The 25614-nt window shown below is 38.9% G+C and overlaps 1 protein-coding gene across 7 annotated transcripts in view; it reads right to left on the bottom strand.

Moving 5' to 3' along the window:
* Eda2r (ectodysplasin A2 receptor) overlaps positions 1 to 25614 on the bottom strand; it is a 48892-nt gene that overhangs the window by 14540 nt on the left and 8738 nt on the right. For 6 of the 7 annotated variants that reach the window (XM_075957670.1, XM_075957672.1, XM_075957669.1 and 3 more), the window contains exon 3: positions 14265 to 14361. In XM_075957670.1, the coding sequence (XP_075813785.1) occupies positions 14265 to 14351 (87 nt within the window). In that variant the 5' untranslated portion in view covers positions 14352 to 14361. Of the gene's footprint in view, positions 1 to 12355; positions 12434 to 14264; positions 14362 to 25614 lie in introns of those variants that run through there. The other variant, XM_075957674.1, reaches the window with a different exon arrangement.

Raw genomic sequence — 25614 nt, 5'->3', positions numbered from 1 at the left:
TTCACTGGGCGCGCTAATTACAGGAAATTAGAAAAATCGCTGAACCTGAAGATAAAACAATAGAATGAATGCAGTTCAAACAGCAGGAAAATTAGACTAGCATAGGCAAAAAGAAGACAATGACTGGAGAACTTTGGGGTTATAATCAAGCAACATATGAAAGGAAAATCAAAATTATTTGTGTCAAAAAACAACCAAAGAAACAAAGGCTGAAATTTTCACAAATTTAGAAAAAGAATAACCAGATATGACTATCAATTAGAATAGAATAAGTTCAAACAAATACAAATACAAATAGGTTATTACAGTCAGGTAGTGAAAACAATATGGTAATGACACAAAATTGGACATGATGACAATTGGGGAAAAATACCCTGAAGATCCAACCTGAGAGTGCATAACCACATCCATCTAATATTCTAAAGAAATGTCCAAAACATACACTGGAGAAAAGATAGCATCTTCAACAAATGGTGCAAGGAAAACATTATGTCCCCATGTAGAAGAAAGATCTGAGACCTGTGTCTCTCGTCTTTCACAAAATCTAACTCCAAATACAACAAAGAATTAATGTGAAATCTCAGATGTCTAGAGAAAAAAATATATGAAGTATATTATGTGAAATGAGTGTAGGAATGGACTTTCCAAATAGGATTCCAATTGCCCAGAAATTGAGGTCAACAACTGACTTCACAAAATTATAAAGTAGAACCTCATAAAACTAAATAGTTTCTGTCTAGCTAAAGAAATGATCACATGAAGAGTACTCCCACAGGATGAGAGAGAATCTTTGCCAGCTCTGCATCTGGCAGAGGATTAACATAAAAAAAATGTAAAGAACTCAAAAAACAAACAGACAAAAACGAAAACAATTCACAAATAAACCATTAAAAAAATAGGCTTGAGATAAGAAAAGCAGGGAGAAGCTGGGTATTAATGATCTGATCAGGGAAATGGGACAAAGAGGCTGTAATTATGGAAGGGAGGAGGTAAATATAGAAGAAATGGGGATGAGGATAAAATAACAGTAAGCATGTCTTAAAAAGTCACAAGGAATCACACTATTAACTATTTACCAAAAAATCTTATTAAACATAACTCTATGCATAAATATATGTACATAAATTAAATAAAAATTTCTTTTTATTTAACATAAAAATACATCAACATATGCTCTCAGTTGGCAATGTTCTTTCCAAGAGCCCAAAACAACCTAACACAAAACCCCCAACACTAGGCATAAGAAACCTTCTTTTGAATTTTTGGTCAGGGTTGTACAAGAGACTCCTAAAACAGCCTTTTGCTATTGACATTGATTGCCCTCAAAAGTAGAAAGTAAGTCCCTGTTGCTAAAGACAGTATGCACTTTAGGCACAGGGCTCAGATGCCCCTGTGCTGGAACTAACTTGAATGTATCCTCCATGAGGAGTAGCTTTCATGTTCCAGAAGAGATCATGGAGCCATCCAAAGCTTCCAAAGGAAGAACACAACTAACATAACCCAGTTATGACACGTATGAAACACAACAGTGACTTCTATGACACAATAAACCTAATAGGTACAGCAGTGGCATACATACCTTGCTGGTAACCAAGAGCTTTCTAATTTCACTTAAGACTGCCTCAACAAGAGGGACATCACGCCTGGTACAGGAAACCTTGTCAACCGCCTAGTGCTAGTGAAGTCAGAGATCTTGAAGAAGTTACAACCGCCACTTAAGTAAACCACCAATATCTTCAATCACATTCTAAATATTTGGCTTTCCACCCACAGATAAGTGTAGTCCTAACCTCTTATCAAGGAAACTTATCTTTGCAAAAAGAGATCATAAATAATAATGCAGAGTCGTAGTTCCCAGCCTCAATGGAAACACCTACAAAACAACTTTTATATCTAAAACTCATGGAATATTATGGATAAAGAAGTTTGCTATGAGAAATTCAAATGGCCATAAGACACTTAAGGTCATGCTCATCCTCCTTGGTGATCAGGGAAATGCAAATTAAAACAATTTTGCGATAACATCTTACACCTGTCAAAACGGCTAAAATCAAAAACACCAATGATAGCCTTTGCTGGAGAGGTTGTGAAGTAAGGGGCACACGCATCCATTGCTGGTGGGAATGCAAACTTGTGCAACCACTTTGGAAATCTGTGTGGCGATTTCTCAGGAAATTTGGGATCAACCTACCCCAAGATCCAGCAATACCACTCTTGGGAATAAACCCAAGAGATGCCCTATCATATGACAAAAGCATTTGTTCAACTATGTTCATAGCAGCATTATTTGTAATAGCCAGAACCTGGAAACAACCTAGATGCCCTTCAATGGACGAATGGATGAAGAAAGTGTGGAATATATACATATTAGAGTACTATTCAGCGGTAAAAAACAATGACTTCGTGAATTTTGCATGCAAATGGATGAAAATAGAAAACACTATCCTGAGTGAGGTATCCCAGTCCCAAAAACATGAACATGGGATGTACTCATTCATAATTGGTTTCTAGCCATAAATAAAGGACATTGAGCATATAAGTTGTGATCCTAGAAAAGCTAAATAAGAAGGTGAACCCAAAGAAAAACATATAGTCATCCGCCTGGATATGGGAAGTAGACAAGATTGCAGGGCAAAACCTGGGAACTTGGGGATGAGGTGGCATGGAGCTAAGGGGAAATGGGGTGAGAAACATGAGAAGGGGAGAATGGGGGGAGCTTGGGGGAATGGGATGGCTGGGATAAAGGAAGGGTGGACACGGGAGCAGAGAAATATATAGCCTAATTAAGGGAGCTCTTAAGGCTAGGCAAGAGCTCTTAGGGTTGGCAAGAGACTGGACTCTAGAGGGACTCACAGGTGTCCAGGGAGATGTCCCCAGCTAGTACCTTGAGCAACTGAGGAGAGGGAACCTGAAATGACCCTATCCTATAGCCATACTGATGAATATCTTGCATATCACCTTAGAACCTTCATCTGGCGATGGATCGAGACAGAGACCCAAATTGGAGCACCGGACTGAGTTCTTAAGATCCAAATGAGGAGCAGAAGGAGGGAGAACATGAGCAAGGAAGTCAGGACCACGAGGGGTGCACCCACCCACTGTGACAGTGGAACTGATCTATTGGGAACTCACCAAGGCCAGCGGGACTGGGACTGAATAAGCATGGGATGAAACCGGATTTTCTGAACATGGCGGACAATGAAGGCTGATGAGAAGCCAAGGACAATGGCACTAGGTTTTGATCCTAATACATGGACTGGCTTTGTGGGAGCTTAGCCTGTTTGGATGCTCACCTTCCTGGTCCTGGATAGAAGTGGGAGGACATTGGACTTCCTGCAGGGCAGGGAATCTGGACTGCTCTTCATTCTCGAGAGGGAGGGGGAATGGAGTGGGGGGGAGGGGGAGAGAGGGAGGGGGTAGGGGGAGGGGGCGATGTGTGCGAGGAGGGGGAGGGAAATGGGAATTTTTTTTTGCAACAACTAAAACAATAAAATAAACAAAAAAAAGAAGTTTGCTATGAGACTGATTTCTGGTAATGTCAGAAATACACCTGTAGTCTTACCAATGTGAATGCCTAAACATGAGCAGAACAAGGACAACATAGACATGTTAAAGTGAATGGGAAAAGCCAGGAGGCCTCAACCATACACAAACAACTAAAGAATGCCCAGAGAGGGAGAAATAGTTTTCCCCAAAGAAGAGGATACCAATTCAAGGAGGAATTGTTAAGTAATGGTAATAGGGATAAAAAGGAAGGAAGAAAGTGATGCAATCATGTTTTAATTTGAAAATGAAAAAAATGTTTTTTAAAAAACCTTTCTCTTCATAACTTTTATAAATCCTGTTTGGATTTATAAAATACTAAAATACCATGTCTGATACCAATTAACAATTATATATAGCGGGTGTGGTGGTATGAATAAGAAAGGCCCATAGACTCATTTATTTGAATGTTTAGTCGTCAGACAGTGGCACTATTTGAATAGGCATAAGAGGTGTTGTCTTACTGGAGAAGATGTGGCCTTGTGAAAGAAACTGCATCACTGAGGGAGTGGGATTTGAGGTTTCAAAACCCCAAACCAGTTCCAGGGTCTTTCTCTCTCTTCCTGCTGCCTGCAGAGAACTCCAAAGTTCCTTTCCTAGTGCCATATCAGCTGCATTCTGCTGTGCTTCCTGCCATGCTAATGCTGAACTAAATTTCTGAAACATAAGCAAGCCTCACCAAAACACTGTCTTTTATAAAAGTTTCTATGGTCATGGTGGACACTTAAGTGGAAGTGATGTTTCCACATTCATAATTGAAAAAGAGTTGAAACCAGCAGACCCTGAAAATTACATGTGTGTATTTTAGTACTTCGAAAGGCTAAGTAAATAATACAAAGAAATACAATAAAAATGGCACAAATAAATCAAGATGGAATCCTAAAAGATACTTTCATGTAACCAGCAGGAAGGCAAGAAAAGACAACGAAAGGAATAGGAATGAAGAGCACAAAACTAAAATGGTAGCCTTAAGCTCTAAAATGCCAATCAGTGATAATCTTAAATTTAAATCATCTAAGCAAAGCAATTAAAAGGCAGAAATGAGCATTGTAGATAAAATCAGATGCTATCAAATTACCCCCAGTAGCCATTTCTTCCACTGATGAATGAATCATTTCCTAAGAATTAAAAAGATGCAAATTATCATTTAAAACTCTTGTTGAGAATCATCTTTCATAGGTAAGAGGCAAGGGAATTTTGTTTTTAAATGATTCTGATTCCTAAATGCTTTTGCTGCTAATCAGTTTTATAACCATGAAACATTTATCTTAATTTTAACATGCTTTGATGATGCTGACACAAAATTTTGATCCTCATCATGGAGTAGGTAGAGTTATTTCTTTTCAAAAGTTGTTTGTAACATATGAGAACAATTAGCTAACAATCATAATCAAGAATGCTTTGGTTTATCTGCAAATATACATCATTTTAACTTTAAGAATCTATTACTATATTAAGAAATTAACATGATAAAGACAAAATATATGAAAAAGCACATATAAAATAATGAAATACAAATAAATTAAAATATTTTCTGATTTTAATGTATTTAATTTATAAATGACTAAAAATATTTTTTTGTCAATGTTGGTCTACTTAAGTACCTTACATGACTAGAATTCAAACAGTAAATATTGCACTAAGAAACAGTTTACAGGTTAGTATATTTCTCTATCAAATATTTAAAAAGTAACAAAAACTCTCATAAAGTTTCATAAATTAGTAATTTAACATTACAGAAGAAAGCATAAAATTAACAGATGATAGAAATATGCATTATTCATTTTTTGGGTTTGACTTCTGGGACATGTAAGCTTTATGCATTATTGAAAATTCATGCAATTGTAATGGAAATTAGTAAAAAATGTTCAAAAGTGGTATCTGTTCATATATTTCAAGAATATTAAAATTGTATTTAGTTTACAAATTATACTTCTAGAAAAATATCCTGAGGAAGTACTGTTAATTTTCTGCAATAGTTTGCTTTCAGTGATATTTATTTATAATTCATGAGTGAAACATAAAATTAAATAAAGGTAACGGAACAGAAATGTTGTCATTAGCTACTTATCAAAACACCATGGGCCTTCTTTAGTAATCAATAGCTGATTTCATTCTAGATACTATGATGACCATGCTAAAACTGATTTCTCAATTTCTTTAGTCAATCATGATATTACTCCTTTTTGCCAAATGCAAATTTCCCAGTCAACCTACCTGGTATATAGATAGGCATTGACCAGTTACATATCATAATATATAAAGAAAAGTCTACTTGGAAACATGGGGAAATATTTATTTCCTAGTAGATGGAAAGCTCTTTCGGCTTTGTTTCTGCTTCATGCCCTTTGTGGTCCTATGTTCTGTTACACTGATCCATAGAAATGAACTCTTTTTGCCAATATAGTGCTATTTTTATTGCTGTGTTTCTGGAGTACAACTTAAATAATGGGTGGGTATATGCCTTTCTTTGCTTTTTTTCCCCCCAGAATTGATGGCACTATCCAGGGTCTTTAGTGTTACCACATAGATTTATTTATTTATTTCTATTTTTGTGAAGAATGGCATTGAGATTCAAAAGGGATTATATTGACTATGTAGTTTTGGTTTTGGCAGGAGTCGTTTGCAGAATATTATTTTCTAATTCATGAGAACTGATGGTCTTTCTATCTGTCTAACTTTCTAAAAATAGTTAGATTTTTATTACTGTGATAAAACACTATGACCAAAAGCAACTTTTCGAAGAAAGACTTTCTTTCAAGCTTAGAGTCCCACATCACGGTTCATCATTCAAGGAAGTCAGGGCAGGAACCAGGAAGCAGAAACTGAAGCATGCTGCCTGCTGGTTCTCTCCTTGGGGCTTGCCTAACCTGCTTTTTAATACTGCCTGGTAGTATCAACCCAGGGGTGACATCTCCCAGAGTGAACTCAAGCTTCCCACATCAATCATCAGTCAAGAAAATGAACTGCTAGCTTGCCCAAAAGCTAATTCTGTGGGAGCATTTTCTCATTTGTGGTTCCCTCTTCTAAAATGACTCTAACTCATGTCAAGTTCACATAAAACTGACCAGGACACTGTCTTCTCAAGTCTTCTTCTTCCTGCACTGAGTATAAGTGGAGAGACACTTCAGTCTTACTTTGCTCCTAATCTTAGTGGAAATGCCTGGAATTTTTTTTTATTTAGTTTGTTGTTGTTTGTAGCTTTGTTGTATGTAGCCTTTAAAAGGAGATATTTTCTTTTGATTCCTAACCTCTTCGTTCCTTTTATCATGAAGGGATGTTATATTTGTCAAAAGTATTTATAAATCAATTTAAATAATTATGCAATTTCTTTAAGTCTATTTATTACATAAATTATGTTTATTGATTTAAACATGCTTGACCATTTCCAAATCTCTAGAATAAAAATGATGTGGTCATGAATACTTGGAGGTTCACCCTTCCTCTTATTATCCCCAGTGCTCTCTCTTCTTCCCACTCAGGAGTTTAAGATGTGAGCTCTCAGCTGTTTCTGGTACCATACCTTTGAAACATCAAGCCTAATTAAATAGTTTTTCATAAGTTTTGTTGGTTGTGGCATTTTATTATAGCAATAGAAAAGCAACTAAGACATGTATACTATTGAAAAATGCTTTTTCTGTTCATCATGGAAACTAGTTTATAATTATCTTTTAGCATTTTATTTTGTTTTGTTTGCTTAGTTTAAGTATCAGGTAATACTAAATTCATAGAAGTAACTTGGTAAATTTTTTATCTTTTTCTTTTATGAAGTTAATTAAGAAATACTGGCATTGATTCTTTCTTGAAGGATTATCAGAATTGACCAGTAAATCTTCCTCCTCCTAAACCTTTTTCGTTGTGAGATTAATATTGTTGTACTTCCAATCACATCCTTCAGTTTTGATTTTATTAAGTTGTTTACCTCATCTTGGTTTAATTTTGGTAAGTCACATGTCTAGTGATTCATTCATTTCTTTTAGATGTCTTAAGTTGGTGGGAGACATTTTTATAAAATGTCTTAAAAGATTTTTCCTGAATGCCATTGAAATCTTTTATAAAATCTGACATTTCACTTGCAATTTTGGCAATTTCAGTTTTGTTATGATCTGCTAGCCTGTCACCTGGGTATCCAGACCTTTTAACATACAAGCACCACTCAATCCAAACCATTCCTCCCCTTCCACCCAGGCAAGTGGATTTCCTGCCTCCTCCAGCCTGCCTTCTCTCTCCTTTTGTCCCTCCCTCTTCTGAAGCAGTGACTGCTGCCTCTCTCTCTCTTCCCCCTCTCCCTTCTCCCCACCTCCCTATCTCTCTCTTCCTCCTTCCCTTTCCCCTCCATAACCCACTAAATAAACTCTATACCCAAACTCTCTCTGCATGGCTTATCTGCCTGTCTCCTGGCCATGGTTTTCTACTTGCCTTGGCCCCTCTAAAGGCTCCAGTGACTCCACAGCCCCTTGTGGGACCAGCCTCCCCCAACCTTATCTTTAAAAAAAGAATAACAGGTTTCCCTTCTTTTTCTCTTAACAAGTTTTGTTAAGGATTAATTTGATTTTATTTTTCAAAGAACCAAGTCTTTGTTTAATTAATTATCTGCTTTGTTTTATTATTGTGATTGTTCTTTCTATTCTTTTAATTTCTTCCTGGAAAATGGTTCTTTCTTTATATTTATTTAGGGTTTGGCTTTACTTGTTCTTCCAAAGCCATAAGTTATATTAATAAATTATTTATTTGTAATCTCTGATTGTGTGTATACATGCATGCAAGATCACTTGCAAATCACGTATCTTTTTCAAGTAATTTTTTGAGACAAAGCCTCTCAATGAGTCTGGAGCTCACAAATCCAAACAGACTAGCTTGCAACCAAACTATAAAGATCCCAAGGTCCAAATCAGGAGCAGAAGGAGAGAGAGCACGAGCAAGGAACTCAGGACCGCGAGGGGTGCACCCACACTCTGAGACAATGGGGATGTTCTGTCGGGAACTCACCAAGGCCAGCTGGACTGGGTCTGAAAAAGCCTGGGATAAAACTGGACTCCCTGAACATAGCGGACAATGAGGACTACTGAGAACTCAAGAACAATGGCACTGGGTTTTTGATCCTACTGCACCTACTGGCTATGTGGGAGCCTAGGCAGTTTGGATGCTAACCTTACTAGACCTGGATGGAGGAGGGTGGTCCTTGGACTTCCCACAGGGCAGGGAACCCTGATTGCTCTTTGGGATGACGAGGGAGGGGGACTTGATTGGGAGAGGGGGAGGGAAATGGGAGGCAGTGGCATGGAGGAGGCAGAAATCTTTAATAAATAAATAAATTTTAAAAAAGATCCTTTTAGCTATTTCTCTTTAGAATAAAATTATAGGTACATGTTGCCAGGTATGGATTTTTTTATGGGTGCAAGGGGTCTAAACTCTGGTCCTCACATGTATAAAGCAAATACTTTAGTAAGTGAGCTATCTCCTCAATATAACTTTTCTGGATATAGATGCCAGGTGAAAATTCTGATGGTTAGACAAAAGCCAGCCTTCCTCAGGAACTTGTGAAGCTAGTTCCCCTCTAACAAAGGAACCATTTCCTTATCACTTTCAGAAGGAACAAATTCCTATTTGTGATACCTATTAGCATACCAAAGGGCATTCTGGCCTGAGTCTTCCTGAGTATCACAAGTACCTGTTCCATATTTCAGTCCCTCCTGGCAGTCCATCAGGCTCCTTACTTTAACTGTCTACAGCTCACTGGCCTCCCTCTCCCCAGCTTCTCATCATTTCTTCTTATAGCTTTGCTATTTTTTGCCATGCGCTCTCTCTCTCTCTCTCTCTCTCTCTCTCTCTCTCTCTCTCTCTCTCTCTCTCTCTCTCTCTCACACACACACACACACACATCTTAGTTTAGTTCTCTCTTACACTCTCTTGATTTCCTTTCCCCATACTCTTTGTCTTTCTTTCTTGCTCTTACTCTCCACCCTTCCTCTCATTGCCAGGTTCAATATGCTGGCCATGTTCATTGTACTACTTTCTCTCCCTGCTCTGGACTTTTCCAGATGCATCTGAATGTGCTCTCCCTCATAGCTCCAATAAAACTGCTTCCTCAACTATACCTTGGAAAGGTCAAGTCATCAGTTTATACATCACTTTTATATCTATATCTACCCTATATCTATCTATCTATCTATCTATCTATCTATCTATCTATCTATCTATCTATCTATCTCTGGAGAGAGAGAGAGAGAGAGAGAGAGAGAGAGAGAGAGAGAGAGAGAGAGAGAGAGTTTTAACTACTCTGATTTAGGAAAGTTTTTTTCAAGATCTTTTCAGTTCCTTGCCATTTTGTGATTGATATGCCTCCTGAGCCTGGATAGCCATCCTCTTAGTTTAAATTTTGAAAGCTTTTTATAATGGTTTTATTGAATATACTGTTTTTGACTCTCTTATATTTAATAAAATTGAAGCATAATTGCATTATTTCCTCTCTTCCATTTCCTCCTTCCAGCACCTTTAATATATTTTTTCTGGGATTTTATCTAACTCAGTCTCATTGTGGACCAGTACTATGATATTTTCCAAGGGGAGAAGGTCATATTTCCTTGATTTGTTCTCTTCCTTGTTCCATTCCATTGAGATCTATGCATCAGAGTTATTCATCGATTGGGTTTATCAGTTGTTCTATTGCAGTCAAAATATTATCAGTATTCAATTGATATAATTTATATGCATAGTTTAGAATTAATACCCCTGTCATGTACTCATTGTGCCTGGTAAATGTTAGGAATATTTTCTAACACGAGCTCTCTGCCGACACAAGATCCCAATCAAGCCAAATCAAAACAAACCAAATTGAAAGAAATCCAGGCTTAATTGGACTCCTGCACTCTCGGGTGGTCCCAAGGGAAACCAGAAAGCTGCCAATGCGACTACATGGGAAAGAGGGAAAACCACGTGTTGATTTTGGGGGGAGCAGTTTAAATAGCCTTGGGGAGTGGTCTTGACTTTTTTAGGGGAGGTGTCAAGGTTTGGTGGGCTACTTTGACCCTCCTTGGAGAGGGGTAAGGTTCAAGGGGCACAGGGGCAAGGCCTCCAAAGATGGAGGCTGGAGATGGGGATTTACAGTAATACTTGAATATTATCTGTAGAATCAGCCACATTGCTGGATAAAATTCTATGAAAGTGTCCTTTTAGCCAGTTAGTAAGCATGATCCTTTTAACTATTGGAGGAATAATACATATGGGTAGTATGGTGAATAGTAGAGTATTACCAAAATTCTAAGAAGGAGGGATGTGGTCTAGATAAGGATAGGGATTCCTGTTAAATTAATTGGAAGGAAATTAAGATGAGGAAAAATATTTGGGAGCAGAGCATTGGGATGTTATTAGTTTCTATAGTTTAAACCTTTTTAAAATTTTTTGGAGATCTAGAGTTAATAAGAAAAAGAAGTGGGGACAGGAAAGACAAAATATCGGCAGAAGTAGGAATGAGTGAGAAAATGCACTGTTTGTATGTAGCAAGATTATCACAAAGTGCATAATAGTACAATGGTTTGAAAGCAAACACAACAATCATACAAAATGAGCAGTGTATGACCTAAAGCCCAACCATTATGAAGCATTTATTCAAGAGTTAAGATTAAAAGAGAAAAAGAAAAATTAAAATTCACAAAACTTTCAACAGTAGCAAGAATGTATAATAAAAGCACTTTGGATAAAAAACATCATGTCAGTCAAGATTTCTTTTATCCTGGAATGAATTTTGAAATTTTTCTTCCCTTCCTGCACTAATGGGAGCATGGCGATCGGTTTGGTATTCCAGTAGACATCTGTAAAGCCTGATTTTGTGTATGCATTGTCTCAGAGAGGTTAGCTAGGATCACTTTGGATTGAGCTTTTGGCACAGGCGCAGTGAGGTGAGCCCTGCAGTTGTCAGTTCCCTCCTTGGTACTCTCTGTGCTTTGGCAGCATTGTTCTGGAGATGACAGGTTTGGATCTGTTGCCATGGGTTCCCACTGACTAAAGCTACAGACTTGGTTTAAGAGAGCGTGTCAATTGCCCTACCACATTTCAGACCCTGGACCCACCCAGCTCTCAGTTTTTGTGGCAGATCTTTCTTCAGGCTCTGCCACAGTGTACTGGTACTCAGAAAGGGGAAGGCGGTATGAGCTTTGGTCCTGCAATTCCCGCTTAACCTCAACTGGAACCCTGCTGTGAGAAGGAAAGCTTTAGTTCCAAGGCCTCATCTCCAATTGCTAGCCAGTCCTTGGTTCTCAGCTAACTGCTACTGCAGCTCTGCAGAGTGTGTGTACTGCAAAGTGCTTCCCTGTGGTTTCCAATTACCTCACCAGAGCCAATTTGTGCAGCTAGGCACTAGTTCACAGCCACTCTTGTCTGCTTCCCCACAGAGATCTCACTTGGCTTAATAAGCCCATTTAGAGCTACTGTCTCTTGCAAGGATAAAGATGACCCTGTTCTCTCCTGTTTTCTTTCAGTGGCTTGCATCATGAGGTCTCTAATTGGCCAACTTCCCTAAAAATGTCTATTTTTCATTTTTTTTTGGAGAAACATCCAAGCTATTTTACAATACGACTTTATTCTTACGACAGTGTGGAAGAGTTCTTTTTCTACATCCTTACCAGCATTAAAAGCAAAATCTTCAGTATTATTTCTTTTCAAAATCGTGTTGTTTGAAAAGTCTTTCCCTGGTTAGTGAGGTAGAGCATGGTTTCATGGCCCTGTAGGTTATTCGTATGTCTTCTTCTGGAAAATGTTACTTTCAATTTAATGCATCCTACTAATTTGAAAGAAAGAAGGGACCCAGTAGTACCTGACTCCAAATGTATTTCTTCGGCATTCACGGTCACTGAACAAGTTGCACACACTCTCTGAACTGTGGTTGCCTAGTCTGTAAAATGAGGCTCACAACAGTTTCCTGGCAGGACAGTTATAAAACTAAACAAAATAATGTTCTTGAGAGAGTTCTTTACAAAGTCCAGACGACCAGATGAATAGAAATTCTTTATAGTTAAAAGTTTTCCAGAAGCAGTATTGCCATATATGTGGCTTTTTTCTGAACTTTCAAGTGGTGTGGAAGTAAATGGCAGTCAGAGAGGCACTAAGTCAAACGGAACTTTCATCATGGTCTTCCTTTTCTGGGTTTCATGACAGCAGCGTGACAGATTAACAGACCTCTTTTTTCCCTCAAAGAAGTGCAGGTTTGCCAATGCAGATGACTTTAAAGGTAATAACCATGTACACGAGAGGAACATTTATAAACCATTTATCATGAAGTCTGATGTGGTACTTAAAAGAGATATTTTTGTCAAGACAAGAAATTTGTTGCATTAGATTCGTCCTAAAAACCAATATGACCTATCCTGTGGTAGCCTTGTCATGGCCTTGGAATTCCTCCACAACCCTTTGGGCATCCCTCTGTAGAATACATGTTAAAACTAGAGTTAATACTATATTTTGATAGCCTTGGGCTTTAGTCTTTTTTATTTTTTTAACTTAAAAATGGAAGAAGGAATTAGAATAAATATTTTTTTATTTCTTTTAGTCGATAGAACATGCTATTTACTTTAAAACCCCAGAAGATTCTTAGTGCCCTTAGAAAAAAAGATGTTTCTCATCAAAGTTCCCAAGTTGTCTGACCTATATTTTCCTTCCCCTTTCTTTATTTATGAATCAGCCGTGTTAATCTTCTTATCCATGAAACAATACTAATTTGTACTTCACTTGGGACTGCATTAGCTCTACGTCATTCCCAGAAAGCAGTTACTCAGGGAGCTCTTCCCAGCTCCCACTCTGAATCACATCACTGCATCACATCAACATAATTCGGTTCCTGGGCCCTCAATGTGTGTGTGTGTGTGTGTGTGTGTGTGTGTGTGTGAGAGAGAGAGAGAGAGAGAGAGACAGAGACACAGAGAGACAGAGAGAGACAGAGACAGAGGGAGAGAGGGAGAGAGAGAGATACCTACAATCATACTGGCCACTTTGCAAATGTGAGGTAAGTAATTGATGAATGAATAAATGTGCAAAAACAAGCACGAACATACAGAAACTTTACTGACTTTCTTCTTCTAGCCTTTATAGTAAACTCTAATATCATCCCCAATTGAAGAAACAAGGGATGTGAAGTAAGTAAAAACTAAGGAGTCCCTGCCTTGATCTCAGTTTTCATTGCTTTTCTTTTTATTCAAAAATTTACCTTTAATTGGACCATTCTATGCTCCACCTTGTTTCCTATTGCCAAATCCTTTCTCAGACAGTTTTCTTAGTAAAGCAGACCCTTCAGAACAGAGGCCACATCAGCTTTTTTGATTCTTCCACATTCCCCAAACCTGGTATTTTGTTTCTAAACCTAATTAAATGTACTTTGCTTTGTTTAACAGATATCTGGAATGCAAAAATTCTGAACCTTGATATGTACATATCTCTTTATGAGGTATCATAGTATTGCATTAAGCTCTCCCTGGCCTCTGAGTCTGCTAGCCTCACTTCGTGATTGAACACTGACTACTGTTGCATACGATTTGTATTTCATTGTATCTGCTTAACTGAACTAATAAGAGCTGAGAACTGATGGAACTTCTAATATTGTCCTTTCTTAATTTTTTTCTTAAACATTTGTTTCTTTATTTCTTTCACAAGACAGACAGACAAACAGACACACACACACACTTCCTGGTTTCTTAGATGTACAAAAAAAAGCACTGATCAGAAGGGTTTACCTTGGAGAGCTCCTGTCCAGGGCCACACTGCTGGCAGGTGACACAGTGCCCCCACTGGTCCCGGTACTCATTTTCTTGACAATCCATGATGAAGAAACTATGGGTACAGAAAACAATTGCTACTGAGAAAACCAGAAGATTTTCAAGCAGTGGCTTTCCTGACATCTTGTTTCTGTGTCTTCTTAACTGTGGCTTTTAGTGAGAATGGCCAAAGAAGGGAAACTAATATAGGTAAAACTTTTAGAGTACAGATGGTGTGCCTAGAACTCTTCTAAATGCTTCCTATGTGACAATATATTTGATTCTCAAAAAATAATGACACAAATTATTAAAAATTCCACTTTACAAGTAAAAAAAAAAAACCACAAAGGCACAGGGACAAAGAAATTTTCAGCTCTACCAGGAGCTCACTGTCAATAAACAAAGAAACAAGCAAGCAAGAAAATAAATAAGTAAAACTGTTGGATTCTTTTTTCTTTCTTTTTCTTTTTGAGACAGGGTTTCTCTGTGTAGCTTTGGAACCTGCCCTGGAACTAGCTCTTGTAGACCAGGCTGGCCTTGAACTCACAGAGATTTGCCTGCCTCTGCCTCCCAACTGCTGAGATTAAAGGTGTGTGCCACCACTGCTTGGTTAGTTGGATTCTTTCTCGTGGCTACAAACAAATGTGTAAAAATCTCTTAAGAATTTAAAAATCACTTTCACACTTACTTTGTTATATTTGCAAATACTTTTGATATTTTTTAACTTAAGCAATGTGAAAAATATCTTTATTTGTGAATGAAAAAATTGAAACATGATTCTTCTTTGCCAAAGTGTCTGATTACCCTGACTGGCCCATTCCATTTCAACTTGCAGTCTTGGATGGATTACTAATGACCTCAGTTACTTAAACTGAAGAAAATGAACATCATGCTTCTGTCTTTTATACCAGACAGCTTTTTGAAAGGATTAAATGTGTTAAATTCCTTAAGTAATCATGAAAAACTATACAAGTAGAACAGTGTTAATATGGAGATAGGTAGCTTTGCACAAACACAATTTTTATAACACGGTGCCTGTCTCTCTAAAATAAAACTCATGATGGGACTTTTTTGTTACTCCCAATCTCTTGTAAGACTGTATTTCAGGTGGGTTCTCAACATACTGATAGACCTTAATATATGCTTCTAATTATAAGAGAGGACAGTGTGACCACCAATCATCTCCACAAAGGTCACCAATAGAAATATATGTGTTAGCTGGCATTTTTGTTGAAGTATAACTTTCCCCATAACTCTTCTAATTTCTTCACTCAATGGAAGGTGTCCTATGAAGTTCACTTTTGGCACAAAATGAACACACTTTCTCCTCTATTGTTTCCAACTGTCAGCCTCAGAAGGCAAGCTTCCCATTTTCATTCTCTATACTTCTCATTGAGGACAAAAACTATTAGTAGTCTCTTAACACTCAACAACAATGGAATTCAGGATTATGGTAACAAATCCAGCATGGATTATCTAGAGAAAACTTTTCCTGCATGGTTTTCTTTTCAAAGAAAGAAAGAAAGACAGACATTGACAGGATCCAGAAAGCAAAATTCCTTTGGAGATAAATTCTTAACAAAAGCGCCTGAAATTTTCAATTCACCCAATAAACATTAAATTGCCTGAAACATAGTATCTCCCTTTAGCCCTAGTTTGAGATTCCTGTCTAGGTAGGCTTTCCACACATACCCAGACATAGCAAATAAACACAGAATGTTTTTGTCCCTCTTGTTTTTTTTAATAAAAACAATTATCCAAAACATAAATTAAATTGTCTGTCAATTGGAGTTTGAAAACTATTTTCTTTGAAAAAAAACAAAGCCATCTGTATACTAGACTGTTCTGAAGTATCCTGGTTATATTGATAAAACTGCCTAATAACTAATAAAGGTCATCACCATCAATAATGTGAGGCCTTATATGAAACTATTTCCTGTGAATAGCAGTGTCCTACAGCAGATGTTAATTTATGGTAAGAATAAGAAAGAATAATCAGACATTGTGAATACAACTATTCTTAAATATCCTATTACTGACTCTGTCCTCCTCCTAAGTGTTACAGAAGATGTAGTTTTGAACAAGTCAGCAATGCACAGTCAGACTTATGAATTTTTTAGTAAAGAATCTTAATATGAATTTTTTAGTAAAGAATCTTAATGCCCAACACCAAGTTAGTACAGAAATAGTAAGCCAACAGCGCTTGCTGTTTGTTAGTTTGTGAGCACATTTACTTTCCTGATCTATGATTAATTATGTATGTGTCTCAGAAACTTAGATCATTTCTCTCTCCAATAGTGCTTTTCCAGACAATTCATTGTAAACCCATTCCAAGCAGACTTGGATGTGAATCAGAACTCTGCCATTTACCAGCCTTTAAAATGGTTTTCTTATTTTACCCTTAATTTTTTTTATTTTAATAATACACACCCTCCGTGGTAATTTATAAAGAACTAGATGTTCTTATGCTAAAGGACCTACTATGGTCGCGTGGTGGTGGTGCACACCTTTAATCCCAGCACTCAGGAGGCCAAGGCAGGTGGATCTCTATGAGTTCGAGGCCAGCCTGATCTACAAGGGCTAGTTCCAGGACAGGCTCAAAAGCTACAGAGAAACCCTGTCTTGAAAAGCCAAAAAAAAAAAAGACCTAGTATGGAGCTGTGTGCAAGTGCTACTACATGGTTATTAGACACTTCTCTTCACATTTGCCCCTAGTTTACAAGAGATTTTTTTTAGAAGTGTAAAAAATTCAAGGGAAATTGCATTTATCACTCCAGGCATTTGCAGGAAAGGAAAGGGCGAAGCACATAAAATACTTCAATGGCCCATGTCATCAGGAACATGGAAGTCACAGCAAAGAAGCGGGTGTCTGCAGAAGACATCCCTCTTTGGTAACTGCTCCCACCAACAACATGATGCTTAAGCACATGTGCCCTTCAATGTGTGCAGTGTCTAAGTCACCTTGGCTAAACTGAACACTGTATTAGTGTTCGTTGAATATTTTCCATCAGGATATTCCCATATAAGAACACAGTGGACAAGGCTTAGAAAGTTTTTTGAGATAATTACTTCTGAAATGGAAGTGCAAAGTAAATATATACAAATTAACTGCGAGGGGGATGATATTAGGGGCTCTACTGAGTAGCAGGTCATTTCCCACAGAACAATCACTTTTATTGTCACATCCTAGTGCTCTGGCTGATCTTTGACGTGGGACTGTGTTCTTTTTATATCATTCCATTAGTGGAAAGGGGGGAAATGAAAGGAAGTATCAGGCATCTCTTGTCTTCTCTCCTGGAGCATGACACAGGCTGGGTGGGGTTCTTTATGCTTCTGCCAAAGTTCAAAATCCACTCAACTGTACCAAAACAAGTCACACTGAAAAATTCTTTCTGCCTCCACCTTGCCCAACAAAAGAGGAAGAAAAATATAGTCCAAGAAAATAGATGAACGTTGAAGAAATCTCAAATGCAGAGGACAAATTCTGAGCTTTGTGACAGGAAATACTATCCATGTAAACATATAGAACCTTTACATTGCCTACTCAGGTTACATTGCCTACTTGTACCCCTTTTCCAGGAAACATGACACCTTCCTGCAGGTGACTGTCATTATAGTTTCTGTCATTATATATTTTCACTGCCATTTATATGTCATCTAAATTTAAATATAGAAATCACCTTTTTGTTTCTTGTTTATATGATTTTTTTCATAAGAAATATTAAAATGTATAATTTAAAGTTGTTTTGATCAAATCATATGGGCTTAAATTCTTGGGAGCTCAGATAATAATGTTTTTAAGCTTTAGCAAAATACCAGAAGCAACCAAGGGGCAGGGTGAGAAGACAAGTTTCTATATATTTTCGTACTTAAAAATCCAAAATGCTTTTGTCTCAAGATGTGATTAGGAAACTAGGAAATAGCCTCCCCTCTGATCTGAAGTGACTCTGAACCCTGGAGTCTCAAAGTGGAGCTGAACTCTGGACAACGTGAGTAGGCAGTTCAAGAACTCAGACCCTGATGGTCTGTCCACCAGACACCTCTAGAGAAGGAGAAGTTGCTGTTAGTTCTGAATATGCTTCTTTTCTGGAAAAAGAATGCACATCCCTTACAACCATGGGTCATCAAGCATTCATCATTGTTTCCAGAGTCTAAAGAAATTGAAGCCCCCCCCCACACACACACACACAATTTTTTGGTCTGTTGAGTCACTTAGGCAAAGTCTGAGTAAAAAGTAACCATAATTCACTATGTCACTAAGGATAGCGTGGGCTACTCCTTCCAGCAGACTCTTACCCTTTCAGGGAGCAGCTCCCTTTTAGCCAGGGAGCATGATTTACAAATGGGTCCCACACAATGCCATGAGGAAGGCCTGGGCTTCCAGGAATGGCCATGACCTTCAGGGAAAGTATGATATCCTGTAGTGAGCCTGAGCCTTCCAGCTTCGGCTTCCAGTGGCATCTCAATCACATCCATCACCAAAGCCCATATACTGCAGGATGCTTGTTCCCTTCTAAAACAGCCCCTTCAACACATGAAATGGTACTAGTATCAGGCCTGCCATCTACTGGGCCCAGCTACATCCTCTACTACTCATGAGATGCTATTTATCAGAAATCTCGATGAATTTTGAATTACTGTGGCTGGGTATCAGTAGTCTGTTTACTTTTGAATTTCAGAATGCACATGCGAACCAGTCAGATTGCCAGGAAGGCCCTCTCTTGTTTGAGTAGCCCACAGGAGCTCCACAGAGTAAAGAGAACGCCAAAAGGCACTCAAGAGGAAACTCTGGGTTTCAAGTCTTTCTTTATGCCAGTATGGCAGCTGTGGAAAGGTATATACTAAATGTTCTCACCTTATCTGTCCTGAAATAAAGGTACAGGTAAGAAGCCCTACATGTATAAAACACTGCACATACCCTCATGTGCTTGTATGTTATGTGAATATACACTAGATACTGACCTTATGGATATAATGACTGCAGCTTACAGTTCATGACATCTAACCATCTAGGTAGCGACAGAGAACTCATCAATGGATTTTAGTTTGCCTAGAACCTCGGGCCAAATGGAGAAAGACCCAAGGTCTTCTTAGACCTAACCAGGAGCTTTAGGTAATATTCTCCTTTCTTTGGCTCTCTAACCCCTGACCTCACTGCCTCAGACTAGCTCATCCCTTTGATATAAAAAGGTTTAAATAGAGGAAGGAGTATTAGGCTGTGGGATTAAAGCCCAAATAAAGCTGCTGACCTCACCAGGGATACCTCAAAACCTTCAAAAATAGTCTCTGATGCTCTTGTCTCTCCAAGCCACATACTATTTAGTCATACACATTTAGTCAGATGAGAAAATGGAACAGAGATAAAGGTTTAAAAAAACTTATCTTCCGCCACTCTTCACCTCAAACCCCTTTAATGACCCTTGTTTACTTGGTCCATAAAGTCCAGGATCTCTACCTGGGTCTTCCACAGTCTTCAGCACCAGGTTTATGTTAAAAAAATAAAACTAGTGCTTACTGAAAAATGACCTAGGGAAAGGTCTTTTAACACCATGTTTTATTTCATCATCTTCTAGAAAATAACAATAAGAGTCTTAGGCTACAATGAATATAGTGTAGGCACCACATTAGATTCTCTCTGGCACGGCTATTCACATAGGTAGGGTTTCTGTACCTTCCCCCTAGACTCGAATGGAATTCCCTACCGTAGGAGATGGGATCTGAAATTCTTCATAGCCATAGAATCCCAGACTTGTGGGATAGGTAATACTCCGGGGTAAAATTTGACTAATAGATAAAGGGAGATAGGAGAGAATCAAGAAGAGAAATTCTGCCTTTTTTTCCCTCTCATGAATTGTTGGGTAGTATTTTTTCTCTCCCACAGGATAGCTTTGTGGGGAGATCTCCAAAGCAGCCAGTGACAACATCTGGCACTTCAAGGCTGGTCGTGAAGCAGTACCCAGCATGGAAACACACCACCTGGCACCAGCTCACTCTTCACTGGCCCGCTTGCATGTTAACACTCCTACATCTTGGTTTTGAACACGCTCAATAAACGATTAGTTGATATTTGTTATTTTTTTAAGATTAATTTTAAAAGAAACATCAGGAAAGAAGGAGACGGAAACAAATTAAGGTGATTGGTTTTCATTGGGTGAATATATTAAAATAACACTCTGAACCTCATTAATATGTAAAAATTAATACATGTTAATCAAGATTAAAATATTTTAAAAATAAAGATGGACAATAATTCACACAAAAGACAAGAAATTAGAAATCATATAACTAATAAGGTATTTTTGCCTAGAGTATAGTTAGAGTTCTTATATCTTAAAAATTTTAAAAACGCAATTTAAAATAAGCTAAGATTATTGAACCCATGTCTGGATTCATGACCCTGATGCAACCATGGACTGTGTTGACTTCCATGGCTTCTGATACCACTGAAGGCAGAGAGGAAAGGGCTGTACAGAGTTGCCCGAGCACCTCACAGGCTGCAATCCTAGGGAGAACTGGTCTTGCCCCTCACTGGTGGAAGCAGCCAGGAGACAGGGTCCTATACCTCACCTGGGCAGCAAAATAGAGGTGACCTTGTTCTCAGGGGCGTGAGTGAAAATGCGAGAACAGGTTATGCCCCTTTCCTCTGCCATGCGGTGGTGTGGGTGAAGGAAAGATGCCCTCCTCCATTCAACACCTTCAGCAGGTCGGATATCTGGCCCAATACCTCACCGGTTGCAGCCCCTTGCCTGGGTAGCACAGTAGAGTTGATCCTATCGACAGGAACATGGGAGAGTCAGCCCTGAGGACATGAGAGGGGCATAGTTGATACTGCTTCCCTTGTGTGTTGTGTGGTGGTGGAGGCAAGGGAAAGATGCACTCCCCCTTGCCTGTACATCCTCCAGCAGGCAAGGGAGTTGACCTTCCCCTTTAACAGCAGCCAGATTTGGGAAAGATGGCCCTGCACTTCATCTGGGGAGCACAGGGGAGCTGACCTGGTGATGGGGACACAGGTGAGCCTGCCCCAAGAATGTGAGCTTGGAAGACCTGGCCCCGCCCCTAGTCTGCCATGTGGCAGTATGGGTGAAGGAGAGGTGGGAGAGCTGCCTCTACTTCCCATCAACTGCAGCACTCAGGAGAGCAGGTCCTGCATTTCACCTGGGCAGCACAACAGAGCCAACCCTGTTGGTGGAGGTGCGGGTGAGCTCCCTCACCCGAAGTTGTGATCATGGGAGAGCTATCCCCACTACTCTTCTGTCATGAAGCAGTGTGGGTGGCGGAGAGATGCCCACCTTTACCCCTTGCCCCTCACCACCTACGGTAGATGAGGGAGCTATCCCTCCCCATCACCTGCTGCAACACTAAGGAAAGTGGGCCGTGATGCTCACCTGAGCAACATAGTAGAGCTGACCCTGTTTGCAGAGACACTGGTGAGCTAGCTCGGAGGGTGGAAGACGCCCTTCATCTGCCATAAGGTACTGAGGGTGAGGGAAAGATGCCCTCCTGCTTGCCCCTGCCACCTGTGCTGGGTGAGGGAGATGACCCTCCCCCAGTTGCCAGTGGCAGCACTCCAGGGAAAATAGACCTTGCACCCAACCTGGGCAGCACAGTAGAGCTGACCCTATTGACAGGGAGGTGGGTGAACTGCCCAAGAACGTGAGCATGGGGGATCTGGCCCTGCCCACCATCTACCATATTGGGAGACATGCCCCCCACACCCTGCTGCCTGTAGCAGGTGAGAAATCTGGCCCTGAAACATAAAAGTGGTAGAACTCTCCCTGCCCCTCACAAGCTGCAGCACTTGGCAGAGTGCTCTCTACACCTCGTCTGGGCAGCACTAGAGAACTGGTCCTGAAGGTGTAAGTGTGAGAGAGCTGACCCTTATGGCATGGGAGTAGAAGAAATGGCCCTGGCTCTTGCTCATCATTGCAAGGGATGAACTAGCCAGGGAAATGCTAGAGAGCTCACCCTGGTGGTGAAAACAAGGGAGAACTGGAGGGATTGACCAACCATGCCACTACCCAGGCCCAGAATAAGGGTTATGAGTTGGGCCCAGCCCAGCATGCATCCCAGCACATGAAGGGGTTGGTCTGCGGGATTGCCATGACACAGGGCAACAACAGGATATCTAAGAGGAGTCCCAGTGAGAGTCCAGCATCAATCGTGTAGCAGAAACAAGAAGCGTAGAATCAGACCAATGACTCTTTGTGATGAACACTTACAAATAAAGATACACAGATAAAAGGGTTTACTGTGTGACTCACTGTATCACATTGCAACTTCCATAACAAGATTTTTCCTTTTCTCCTTTTTTCTTCTTTCTCTTAAATTTTATATTTTGAGGCTAAGGTTGCAAAGGCAGAGGCCAGATATGAAGAGATGGGAAACGAAAGGGATTGACATGCATGAATTGAAAGACACAAAGAATAAATAAAAAGAAAGTTTAATAAAATAAAAAATAAGCTCACAGAATTTTTGTTTTGGGGTTTTTGTGTGTTTGTTTGTTTGTTTTTTGAGACATGGTTTCTCTGTGTAGCTATGACTGTCCTGAAACTCACTCTGTAGACCAGGCTGGCCTCCAACTCACAGAGATCCACCTGCCTCTGCCTCCAAAGTACTGGGATTAAAGGCGTGCACCACCACCAACCAACTAAAATTTTCAAATCATATAACTAAAAAATATTTGTACCTAGAATATAATTAGAATTCTTACTACTCAAATCTTAAAAAGTACAACATAAAATAAGCTGAGCCTTTAAGCAGACACTTCTGAAAAAGGACAAGTGACCAACAAGCACGTGAATGTGTGCTCAGTCAGAATCCAAATTCAAATTATAGGAAAACATTTCATTATATGCAGTAGGTGGCTATATGTTTTTCTTAAATATGAATAATCAACTGTCATGGAAGATGTAAACAACTAGGATTCCATACACTGTTGTTGAGAGTCTAAATAGTGCACCATTTATAGAAAGTGATTTATTGGTTCTTAAAAATATGAAACATAGTATTGTCCTATAATATAACAATTCTTCCTAAACATAGACCCCTAAATATATATGATAAGAGGTGAAAGCACATGTTCACACACAACCTGGTACATATATGTTCCTGGTGGCATGTTCATAATAACAGACAATAAAAAAATCAAATGTACATCAACTTATAAACAAAGTTGATATACAGAGCTTGAAGTCTGTACAACAAAGCATTATTCATAGGAATAAAATATATAATGTACGCTATAATGTGTAATCAGTCTTTAAAATATTATACTTAAGTGAGGTTGCTAGACATGGAAGGACAATAATGTGACTTCATTTATATGATATTCAAAATACACAATCCACAGAGACAAAAAGTAGTTTTAGCATTTGCCATGTGCTAGGAGGAGGAGACAGTGTCTATGTAATATGTAATGAAAATGACCAGGAATTACACAGTAGAACCTTGTAATATATTATAAAGCAGGAAGTTGTATAATTGAAAATGGTAAATTTTATGTTATATGAATTATGCTTCAGGTTTTTTGGAGAAAGGTGACCTTCATTTTTTCAAGTTAAATACTCAAATATCCTCTTGGTTCAAATGATTTATTTCATTCAACTTTTCACCCCAATTTTATATTCAATGTGTTTGCACATGTATATGTACTTAATATGATATTATTAAATGAATATCTTATTAAACATGTGCACAGAAATATTTATCCGGTAAGACTGGAATGACTACTAAGTGAGTAGTGATTCTTTCATTGTCCTCTCTCTACTATCTGCATAATCTGTGAGCCTTTTTCCATTGTCCTAATTCCTCAGAAAATAACCTAGAAGAGAGTTAGTGCAGGCATACAGGAAAAAGAAAAGCAACGAGCTTGGCATTAATAATAATCTAACATTAGCTCACTGTGCCCTGAATAAATGATACTGGCTACGTTTCTGTTGGGTGTAAGGTTGTCACACGGCTGGGTGTGCAGCTGCCTCTGGCCACCATTTGTGGCTGTTGGTCTTCTCAACTTGCAGAAATGCCTGTGGCATGAAGCATGGTCTCTATCTAGGATGGCTAGAACTTGGAGGATGATGAGTCTAAATTAAGAACTCAGGACTTTAGGCTATTTGTTTTGCCTGGGCAGTACAGAAGTCCTGAGATTTAAGAAGGGTGATGAAGATAGCAGCTGCCCCATTCCCTGTCCATTCCTCTCATGTAAGCCCAGTCACCACCCGTGTGCTTGGGGCTGTCAAAAATCAGAGCAGCAGTTCACCTTGGCCTTGAGAATCATTCTTTCCTTGGAAATCAAACTTCTAGTCTGGATAGTGCCCTTATCAATTCCAGATGTTTGGCCTGCAGGTCAGATGTTGTTGTAAATGATTAGACAGTGCCTCTCATGGTTCTCTTTTCTGGTCTGGGCCAGATCCATTTCTAGCTGAGCTTCCTCTTGTCAGATCTCTGTATTATCAAGCATCTTACCTTCTTCCTGCTCACCATTTGTCATTTTCTTTTATTTCTTATTTTACTTAGAGTAAATGGTCCCAGGGGCAGCTCTGCCAAAGGTAACAGTGATACTCAGTGCTGAGTCAAGCTGAACAGTCATCATGAGAAGGTTGATTAGTTTTAAATACTTCAGACCAGCGGTCCTCATTCTTAGTTATATTTCTGAGGCTTCAAAGTATATGGATATCTGGGTACTACTCTTGAGGTTCTGATATAATCAGTCCAAGTATGAACTGAGCTTCTGGAACTTACATAGTTTACCTGTTGATTCTCAGATACAGCAATGCTAAAGAATGGTGTGGTTATAAGGGTTCCTTTAGCTTTGACTTTCTGTATTGCTTGAATATAAAGCATAATCAGTAAAATAGAATTCCCATCCTTCCATAGTCAGAGGTAATGTACCCAATTTTTTCTTTTTTGGGGGGAGACTGAGAGAGAAAGGAGAAGAATATAGAACAGATCCTTTAAAACATGTTAGATGACATTATTTTCAACTCTTTCAATAGCTTTTCCTTTTACTTGCAAAAATACTGAAATCCTTTTAATGGCCGGTGATATCTTATATAATCTGGCTACTTAAAACTTCCTCTGCTATCTTTAGCCAAGGGGGCTACAACTCTCTTTAATGTACCCACTTCAGCCCCAGTCTCATTGCTATTCGTCAAATTAAGCAGGGATATTTTCAGTGAAAGGCCTTCATACCTTCTCAAACCAAGAATCTTCTGCTAAATATACACATTTTACTGGATCTTTCAAATTTTTAGGTCTTTATTAATATATCATCCCTTAATAGGGTTTCTTTGGCCACTATTTTAAAATCAGAATTCCCCTAATCCTCCTATTC

The sequence above is a fragment of the Microtus pennsylvanicus genome, chromosome X (assembly GCF_037038515.1).
Source record: "Microtus pennsylvanicus isolate mMicPen1 chromosome X, mMicPen1.hap1, whole genome shotgun sequence".
Classification (NCBI taxonomy): domain Eukaryota; kingdom Metazoa; phylum Chordata; class Mammalia; order Rodentia; family Cricetidae; genus Microtus; species Microtus pennsylvanicus.
The sequence above is the reverse complement of the archived record's forward strand: the minus strand, read 5'-3'. Positions and strand labels throughout refer to the sequence as shown.